The following is a 10,490-nucleotide window of genomic DNA, read 5'->3' on the forward strand; positions in this document are numbered from 1 at the left end:
TACACCCCCCTCCCCCTCTTGAGAATCAGTGAATGTGTGCACCTTTTGTAATAGTCGTGTACGAGTCCCTCAGTCGTCCTCGGTGGGAAAAGATGGATCTCAACATCATATATATGTTGGAAAAGGGTCAGATATGCAGAAGGTGCTGGAAAAGCAAAGAATGTGCAGGACCTGGAGGATTTTTCCACACCAGGCTCCATTACATTACCCCATCGTTGATTATTTTCCTATATAGCAATCTGCCATGTGCTTTATTCCTTACTTTAAACGTTTTTGCATTTTTATTCTCACTATCTCATAATCAGAATGGAGCCGTACATAAATATGTCCTTAGTGATGGCCGACTCTGACCAATTAATTTCCAGGTCACAGGCTTGAACGATGTAGGATAGACGAGTCAGAGAGAGAGGCATTGCCTCCTTAAACCCACACTGAATTAAATTATTCCACAAATGTACACTAATAAAGTACTGGAACATCCTTTAAAATGTTTCTCGCTATTCCACTGAGAGAAAATGAAACACGGACACTTTTATATAGTTGACTAATAGATATTTATTTATATACTATATATAGATAGATATCTTACACAACAGAGCACAATGTGGACATAGAGAATATAACATTACATTACATTACATGACATATATAGCGCTTCTTTAGCATGGTTTACGTATTAAAAGTCCGCACTGTCGAGCTGCATAGTCATGAGGAGAGGAGGTTTCCACTTAATCTCTTATAGCTTGCTTCAGAATCATCTTTAAAGAACACACACATGCAACCGTCCGTATACACTTCCTGTCAAGTCCGTAGGTGCTTTTGTTCTTGATAGAAAACATTTCTCCAGTGATGTTACCACGATGGAAGATGTCCTCCAATGGGTCATCCTGCTGTGGTGTCAGCGTTCTGCATAGACTTACATACGGAGCTTTTACGTTCACACGCACGTGCGCGTCAGTTCTGATCCGCGTCACCGTGTCGCACCGACTTCCCGTCTTTTAAAAGCGCCGCCTTAACGTGCAGCCTGGCTAATGTTATACATTCATGAATAAAATACAAAAGACATTTTACACACAATGATATGATGACGACGATGGAGGAGGAGCCCAAGCTCCAAAAAAAAACAACAACAAAAAAAACGGATAAAGTAGGACGTTTTTTTGAACAGGATGCCACAATAAACTATTCAAATACACAGAAATCATGCGTTAGCACCTATTGCACCTTCCAGAAACTTTGATACAATTCCGTCCTTTTGTCGAGTGTGCAAAGAGTAGTGCAGAGAAGCAAGCGCAGGACCTGGACGGTCATGACTCGACACGCTCGGGTCGACGTTACAGCAGTGATCTCTGTCTCCGTCTCACCTGTGCTGTCCACACCATCGATACCACAACGTGTGCAATTCAGACTTTAAACAGGTTATATACTGTATATATTATATACGTACACCAAAATACAGCATTCTGTTCCTTATAAAAGTCCAGAGCTGTGATGTAATATTGTTTTGTTTTTTTTCTTTTCTGTCCTTGTTGTAAGGAATAAAACACTCAGCAACATAATCAACAACGGATTACTGTTCCCACCCTGAAGCTTATTATTTCCCTATACCGGTATGCCCTGAAGTGTTTTACTCCTCTTCAAGTTACGGTACAGCTATAAACGGTCATTTCCTCACCAGCCTCTCGTCAGACGTACACTACCGGTCAAAATTTAGACATGCACATTCTAAAAATTAACCCCCCCCCATTTTAGAATAATAATAAAGTCATCAAAACTCTGGAATAACACAAATGGACCTATGGAAATGATGTTGTGATAAAAAAAAAATCCAAAACAAATCAAAATAATTGAATATTTTAGCATCTTCAAAGTAGACGCCCTTTTTGCCGAGAATTTCCAGAAATGTATTCTTGGCATTTTCTCGACCGATTTCTTGAGGAATTTCCCTGAGATGATTTTTAAACAGTATTAAAGGAGTTCACACCTACGCCGGACTCTCATCGGCTGCTTTTCGGAATATTTCGCTCCGAGTCGTCCGTCTAAAAAATATTTTTTTTGTCATCGAAATGTTCGTTTTCTAATGAAAGAAGCGTTTAATCCCACACCTTCAGATCAAAAGGTTTTTAAGATCGTGAGAAACATTTTGGTCGTGTGTCCACAAACTTTTGACCGGTAGTGTACTGTAGAAACGATAACATATCAGAACAATCGCGTTAATATAAACCTTCTATTTGATTTACAGCCAGAACTACCGTTAGACCTGTAGTTAGAGAACATGAATCAACATCTTCTGACCAAGCTGGCCAAACATTAAGGTCTAAAGACCAACCCTAACCCTTCCTCATCTAATTTCATCCTAGCTGTGGGGGGGAAAAACAAGAAATTATCCTAGCTAATATTACATTTAAGTGCATGAAGCTGGAGGTTTATTTGTAAAGGGTTTAAACTGTGACTGAATTTAAAAAAAAAAAAAAATAAAAATTTCACTCCAATCTGGCAACCCATTTATCTTATACTTTGCTGTGCGAGTGTGAGACCGAGACAGAAGAAAAAAAATAAATAAAAAATACACCACTTCTCTGGACTTCCACAGTTCCTAAAAACTTTTGACATAGTAGTAGTAGTAGTAATAATAATAATAATAATAATAATAATAATAATAATAATAATAAATCCTTTGTGTTAAATACATTCAGGAGGGAAATGTACAGCCCGGTTTGGTCCGAGAGAGGACAGCACGTCCGTCCCGTTTTTAAGGGTGGACCTTGAAGGAGAGCAGCTCCTCTGAGTGCATGTTATTGAGGGAACGAAGCTCCGGCAGCTTCAGCAGCAGCTTGGTGAAGACGGCCGCCTCGTTCGAGTGGTTCTTCGTGATCAGGTTCCTTAAAGCTCTGATCAGGTTCTCCTGCAGAGCCTCCACCAAGCTCACGTCCTCTATCCCGGTGCGGTCTGGAAACAAGTAACATGATGTTAAACTCTGCCTTGATTTTTTTTTTTTTTTTTTAAACCACTGTATATGTTTTTTTGGTGTTCAAAAATGTTGGCAGACATTTAAAAGTTAAGTCTACTACCAAGTACAGTTTTTTTTTTTTTTTTAAAGTTCTAAATTTTGTACCGGCAGACACGAGCACGAGTGCAGTGAAGAGGCTCGTCTCCTCGGGGCTGAGCTGCAGCGCCACGAGCTTCTCGCTGAAGTCGAACATGGACGAGAGCAGTTCTCCGGCGCCCATGGAGCGCAGAGCCTCCACGCTGTAGCTCCGCCCACTCAGGAAGCTCACTGTGCGCTGCTTCACGTCGAACAGCGAGGAGAAGCGCACCATCAGCACCTGCATCAGCACACCATCGGAGCAAAGTTACAGTAAAGAAGGGGTAAACAGTATACAGACGGTATAATATATATTATATATAAAATGTGTGTGCTGTACCTCGAATGTTCCAGCCTTGAGCAGGCTGACCTGGTCGTGTTGCGAGAGCTCGCAAAAGCCGGGAATCTGCCTGGCAAACTCCACCACCTCTCGCACGGCAGGAGTGAAGCTCATAGAGAACTCCTCCCATATCTCGTGGCTGGACTTGGACGGGTCCACTACGGGTGAAACGTTCATGGGACACACCTGTAGGACACACGAATGTTTTCAGCGTTTGAATACAAATCCAACATAAACGTCGTATTAGTAGTAGGTGGAGGTTTTTTTTTATAAAGACTTTCTCTATTGAGCTACCGAGTAGCCCAGTGTGACGCTTCCACCACCATGCTTCACTGCCAGGTTTTAACACTACAAAATGTGCAAAAGGGGGCAAATACTTAGGCGCACCAATCTGTCCACTTTACCCATCTATGTAACTACAAACTTCTGTTTGTTGATTTATTACATTTTGGCGCCAAAACACGCAGACACTCACCAGGTGCCGTCGGTTGGCTGGTATTCCAGCGAGCTCGTTCAGATTGGGTCTGCTGTAGTGGCAGTACGAGGCGTTATCAGGCTGAGCGCTGCTGTGGTACCGGATAGTGATTTGCTGCCGACTTTCACAGGGAGAGTTGTGGATGTTTGTCGCGTTGCTGTTGCTCAGTCGTTCTGAGAGGCCCAGGGAAAGGGCGCCCCCTGTTGTAGGAAAGATAAACACCAAATTCAGAGATCTAACACATTTGAATCAGAGAACAGTACTTAGAGAGATTTTAAAAACAAAACAAAAAAAAAAAAAAAACAAAAAAAAAAAAAAAAACATTGCTTTGCTTTTTCGTATAGGACAAATGATTGTGAACGCCGGTTTAAGCTAGGCACACTTCATAATATATAACCATAAATGTCCGACGTATATTTAGCGACGTATTGAAGTTTATTCTTGCTGTGTATTACGCTAACATGGCTTCAACAGACAGAGGGCGAAAATTAAACGTTAATTACACCCTGATTTTACACACCCGACTGTGCGAGATGAAATCCGTCAGGTCGAGGCGCCGGATCCTCCTCGCCGCTGTCTGAGGAACAGGACGAGGCCAAGCTCATAGTGTCCATGGGCACGGAGGACTCGGAGTCAGGACAGCACTGCGGTGAGGACGGGGGTGATGGAGAGGAAGAGGAAGACGAGGGAGAGCAGGAGCTGGACTCTCGGAGCACCTGGTGCAGCTGGGCGCCGGTCATCACGCTGTTCATAGCGTTCTGCATTTCCAGGAGCATGCGCTGCTTCTCCCGCTTTGGAATGCGTCCAAACCGCACGGCTGCCGGAGACAATTGCGCGTCGTTAAACTTACTAACACGACAGAAAATCGAGTTTATAGGCGTGGGTCAAAAATGTAGTTTTAATCGTTATGTAACCAGCTGGACAGAGGGCTAACGTTACAATTAAAGGAAAACAAGCGAAACTGAGTGACATTACAATAACGGTATGCTGTACTTACATAATAATAATTACATAACGGCTTAACTTAGTTACATAACTGAATAGCTTTATATAATATAAAAAATTATTATGTGATCGCAGAGTACAAACCCGAACAGGAAATAATTACAGTGTGACCATGAAACGAGTGGCTCACTATAGCTCATTTGAATATTTTGATTAAAAATGTCATCATTTACAAGTTACTCGTTCCTGAATGTACATCTCATTCATTTTAGCAGACAAATTACACCACATCTGTCTAGAAGCACAGAAGAAAAAGCGCTCACCGTCCCGTGACATCCCCACTGCTAGGCATTTCTTGAATCGGCACTGCTGGCAGCGGTTTCGGTTTATGCGCATGATGGTGCAGTTCTCAGACTTCATGCACTTCTTATACTGGATATTCTGCTGAATGCTCCTCCGGAAAAAGCCCTGAAGGTTTCAGCAGGAACATTGATCAAACATATGTTTGCTAGAGGTGATTAGATTCAATTAGAGATATGAAAACTTAGCAAATTAAAAATATCGGTTGATTTTACAGAGAAAAAGAAAATGGAAGTATATGGATTAAAGTGTGATTTGTTCTAACCTTGCAACCTTCACAAGCGTGAACGCCGTAATGAAATCCTGAAGCCACGTCGCCACACACTTTACACAGCAGCACCATGCCGTTCAGCTCTAAACACACAAAACACAAAGGCGTGGTGTAAACACTGATGCTGGACATATTTCTGTCAATTCAATTGTCAGGCATAGTGAAGGAGGCATGGCCTTTCTACTTCTCAGTCATAGTGAAGGAGGCGTGGCCTTTGTGTTTGTCAGTCATACTGAAGGAGGCGTGGCCTATGTGTTTGTCAGTCATAGTGAAGGCGGTGTGGCCTCTGTGCATGTTAGCCACAGTTGAGGACATGTGGTCACCTCCTAACCAATTATTTTTTTACCTAAACAGCTTTAAAGCTATAAATCATACAATACTGGATTGTTGACTATTTAAAATGCATCTTTTATACATCAAACTGCCAATCACTTATCACAAAGCCTATGATAAGGCAATGTGCATGTTTTATTACCGTTCCAGCAGTGCAAATTTCCCAAAAGTGTCGGCGAACAACAACAATAACAAGCCAACCATTTCGAAACCTTTTTTTTTTTACCAGAAGTCCAGACTTACTCGTGATGCTGCTCTTGGTTGCGCTCTTCTCTGACACAGGCATGCGAGAGTTGGGGGGTTTAGGGACACTCAGAGGCCTGGCGCTGGGCATTTCCATCTTCAGGCTCAGTGCTGTTGAAGGGGGAGGGGATGAGGACTGTGAGTGGACACTGGAACAGTCATTCAAGCAGGATTTGGAGCTGGAGGCAGAGCCGGAGGAGCAGATGTATGCTATCACACCAGCTGGCAAAAGAGAAAGCACAGGAGACATGTGAGAAGATAATAATATAATAATAGAATTGTAGCTATCTATGGATAACTAAGAGAAGAGTGGATTTGATCAGTTACAGAGTTAGAGGACAACTGAGCCTGCAAGCTATATTATGGTTTTGTTTGCTTGCTTGTTTGTTTTGGCAGGGTTGGGATGAGCTCTTGTAATATAGCAAAGACATTTCTGTGTACACTTATCGTACCCAGTCCAAGTGCAATCCAACTGAACAAAACGCTACACTTAATTCAGATCAATGCTAAACTCTGTGAAGAAGTTGCTAATTCTGCAATGTTCTGTTTCCTGTCTGGGGGTAGAAACAGGTCAGTAGATGGACAGACTGTAGCCAAGGTGCTTTAAGCCTAGGAGTTATAACGCATTTAAAATTCCATGTCTGGGGGTTAAAAGGTGCAACGGTGGGTCTCTGCCTGGTTTCTCACGTTACGACGGCCCAATTAAAGGAACGACAAGGTTAAAGCATGAGCATAAACAATAGCAATTTCATACAAAGGTCAGCTTTAAACCCCTTGACCTTCCAGGACCTGCAGTAACGCGCGTACATTCCTCACTCCCTAAATTACACAGCTCTCCTATGAGTTTCACTGCAGTTACTGAATAATTCATAGCGGTTAGTGAATAATGTGCTTTAGGGGTGAACATGGAGAAATAAAGCTGTGAGAAAAGAAGAAAAAAATGGTTTTTGAATTGCAAATTCAGAAGTCAGTATTCAACTTTGCTTTTAATTACAATTTTGGTAGTTTCTTACATATGGGATTAGATTTGTGCCAACAGTAATGAGCGTAACTTTTAAAGAAACAAACAAAAATATAAAAAGAAGAAAGTAAAAAAAAAACGCTCTAAAAACTGAAAACAGTGAAGTCCGTGGCAAAAATTTAACATTGTCTTTAAAATAAACAGCGTTCTTGGTTTGCCATTCTGGCAAAAATCTTAAATATGGGTGGGGCTTAACATCAATTTACTCTCATTGGCTAGTGAGATTTGGATTGACAGTTTGAGTGTCCAGGAGGAGGAGGAGGATGGCGATGATGCTCTGTTCCGATCCCGAGAGCTCATCTCGACAAAAGAGTCATACGAGACTTCCCAAACCTCAAATATTAATAATGAACTAAGACACTGAGTAACTAAGTAATAACCATACAGAGAACCGCATCCGGAACGCTCTCCAAAATTCCAGACTCTTCCTGTCCCTACTTCCTGGTTCAGGGAGTTCAATGTGATGTCAGGTCCATAACGCTGCTACAAAACTGCTCTATATAACAATTCATTAAGACATAATAAATCGATAGAGGGGCTCCTGGTCACAGATTTTCTTTATTTATCACTGTATAGAAAATATTTAAAGCTGTAATAGGCAATTTTTTTTTTAAATTCCTCACTTGTATATAAACCTGAAAGATATGTAGAATATGATAAAACAAGCCGTGGCCTTCGCTAAAGTGTATTATGTGTGGAAAATGTACTATAGGTCCAAAATTCTTGCCTGTGTTTGGATTTGCTTCCTGTCAATCATTTTAGAAACGCTCTATGGGATACTGCAGATCCTGGGGGTGGAGCTTCGTGGATGGGAATCATTCGAAGGTCAAACCCTAATGCACCCTTTAAGGGATTGTTTTGAATGTTAGAGTTTAATATGTTAATATGTGTATAATTCAATAACAGATTCGAAATAATAAGCGTGCGTCTGTGCAGGAAATTTTCACATGTAGACGGGCAGTTTTGCAATAAAAAAAAATAATAATAAAAAAATAATAATATTCATTGTAAATAAAAATATGGCAGGCTACAGTACATGTAACTACTGTATTATATTGTTTCATTATATTTTAAGTATCATCTTAATATAAATAATAATGTATATTATGCATATTTATATTAATCATTATATGAGTGTTTCAATGCAAAAGACAAGGTTACCTAATCCTGCGTGACTGAGGATTCCCAGACCCACCCACACGTGTCTGTGGCGTACTCGCAAGGGCCGTATCCCAAACGCTATCCAAGTGCCCTAAATAGGTTGCACAGCCCACAGTATATATTTCAATAACTGAGGCGCCACCGTATCAAATATGTCACACCGGCACTCCGGTTCTATTTTAAACTCGCTATTTTAGTCTGGGATTTGGGTGTACTCGTTATAAGATACCCAAGAGAGTGCGCCTACGTAGGGAGCTGGGATCGATTTGAACTCGGGCCTGAAGAGAGAAAAAAAGGCAATCTAGGTCACAGCACCTGGCTCACATGCTGCTGCGGAGACACTCGCGCCGAATTATGCAAAGAGATACGTCACGGAAGTTCTCGACCAATCAGAAGGCAGAGAACGCCGGCTCGCGTACATAGAGGCACATGTGCAGGCGGGACAAGCCATGTGAGCAGGAGGAAGAAGAGTACAAGCACATAAACACGGTAGCGCTGTAGTGTATGCACACCCCTTAGTCACGCATAAAAGCGTAGAATATTATAAAAAATAAAGACAATAACCAGAACAATACCGGTTTTACCAATGCAGTATTTATTTACATTATTCATTTCAGCATTTAAAAAAATTATTAAAGCCCCCTTACCTGGTTTTGTTGAGCCCATTTTCGTCTTAAACAGCTTCGAAGGTTCAACCTCAAACTGTTTTAAGGTTGGTTAGCTAAGCAGCTAACTAACGTGTAAAATATATATATATATAGTCCTCAGAGTTGTAGCAGTGAAGAGAGACAGCTCATGTCGCTCCAAAGATATCCGGGAATCTCCTCAGGAACCTCCCTACTACCCCCCCCCAAAAAAACTGAAATAGAATAGAAATGAAATGAAATAAATGCGATGTATGTGAGAGGAAGAAAAACCCCGCTTCTTATACGAGAAGAATTGTTAGTATATAGTAGCTGTATGTCCGGCGGATCTGCAAGTGACTGCTGCTAAGAACTGAATGTTCTGAGGTTTGTTGCTATGGGCCATTTCTCCGCCCCCCCCCTCCTCCGACACGACCGCGCGCGCGCTACAGTCACTTTAACCCAGTGACACAGTTTCCACAGAGCAAAGGGGGCGGGGTCAGAGCGCTCAGTTCAGCGACGTCACTGCTGGCGCGAGGGCCGTAACATTCCCGATGAGACAACAGAGCAGATCAGTGCTATGAGCGGTGTAATACAATATACCATAGTCAGTGTGTGTTAAAGGTGATATATATATATATATATATATATATATATATATATATATATATATATATATATATATATATATATAATTATATAATTTCTTACTTGTACTATTAACCTGGAAGACATGCAGAACATGAGAAAAGCCGTGGCCTTAGCAAAAGTGTGCTAAGTAGCTGAGAAAACGTGTACTAAGCGTTTGGAAAACTTGTTTGTGTTTGGATGTGCCTGCTGTCAGTTATTTTCTAGACCACGGGTGGTCCAGTCTTTTCCACAAAGGGCCGGTATGGGTGCAGGTTTTCATTTCAACCAAGCAGGATTCACACCTGATTCCACCTGTTAACTCAGTTTATCTTGGCTTTGGCCTTGGGGGCCGCCAGGGGGCGCCCGGGGGGTCTGAACAATTTGGTGTAAAAAAAAAAAAAAAAAAAAAAAAAAAAATATATATATATATATATATATATATATATATAAAATTTTAATATGTATTGTTACATGTGTATTGTTATATATATATATATATATATATATAAATATATATATATATATATATATATATATATATATATATATATATATATATATATATATATATATATATAACAATACACATGTAACAATACATATTAAAATTTTACCACATTTGCTATACCTAACTTTCTAATTGCTAAAAAGTCAAAACATCAACGTAAAAAATGGGGATATATTCAGAAGTCTGTATTTTTAATGTGTTTTAAAGACATCTTGCAAAAGGGGGGCCTTGGTCAAATGTTAATGCCATTTAGGGGGGCCTTGCCCTGGAAAAGATTGGGAACCCCTGTACTAGACCATCCAGATACCTTTGGGGTACTCATTTAAACTCTAATTATAATCTCGGATACTATTTAGGACAGATAGTATTCAAATTGAGACACAGGGATAATCTTGAATAAAAAGACTAATCTTACCTAACGCACCTTTAAATGAACCCTCAACTCTGAAACACGTTGTTTATTTTGACACATTTTGTCACGCTTTTAATGTTTCA

General features: G+C 40.7%; 1 protein-coding gene across 2 annotated transcripts; it reads right to left on the minus strand.

Moving 5' to 3' along the window:
* Window positions 1–530: 530 nt before the first annotated feature.
* nr1d2a (nuclear receptor subfamily 1, group D, member 2a) lies at window positions 531–9,284 on the minus strand. Of its 2 annotated transcripts, none has more exons than XM_017453731.3 (9): window positions 8,882–9,284; window positions 6,053–6,274; window positions 5,471–5,559; window positions 5,169–5,313; window positions 4,421–4,717; window positions 3,901–4,100; window positions 3,426–3,611; window positions 3,116–3,326; window positions 531–2,949 (listed from the first exon to the last, which is right to left on the minus strand). In XM_017453731.3, exons 1-9 carry the CDS (start codon window positions 8,898–8,900, stop codon window positions 2,753–2,755), a joined length of 1,566 nt encoding a protein of 521 aa, XP_017309220.1. In that variant the 5' UTR covers window positions 8,901–9,284; the 3' UTR covers window positions 531–2,752. The 2 variants fall into 2 exon arrangements, with proteins under 2 accessions (XP_017309220.1, XP_017309221.1); XM_017453732.3 differs by lacking the exon at window positions 8,882–9,284 and adding an exon at window positions 8,550–8,798.
* Window positions 9,285–10,490: the final 1,206 nt, after the last annotated feature.

This window comes from Ictalurus punctatus, chromosome 23 (genome assembly GCF_001660625.3).
Source record: "Ictalurus punctatus breed USDA103 chromosome 23, Coco_2.0, whole genome shotgun sequence".
Classification (NCBI taxonomy): Eukaryota; Metazoa; Chordata; class Actinopteri; order Siluriformes; family Ictaluridae; genus Ictalurus; species Ictalurus punctatus.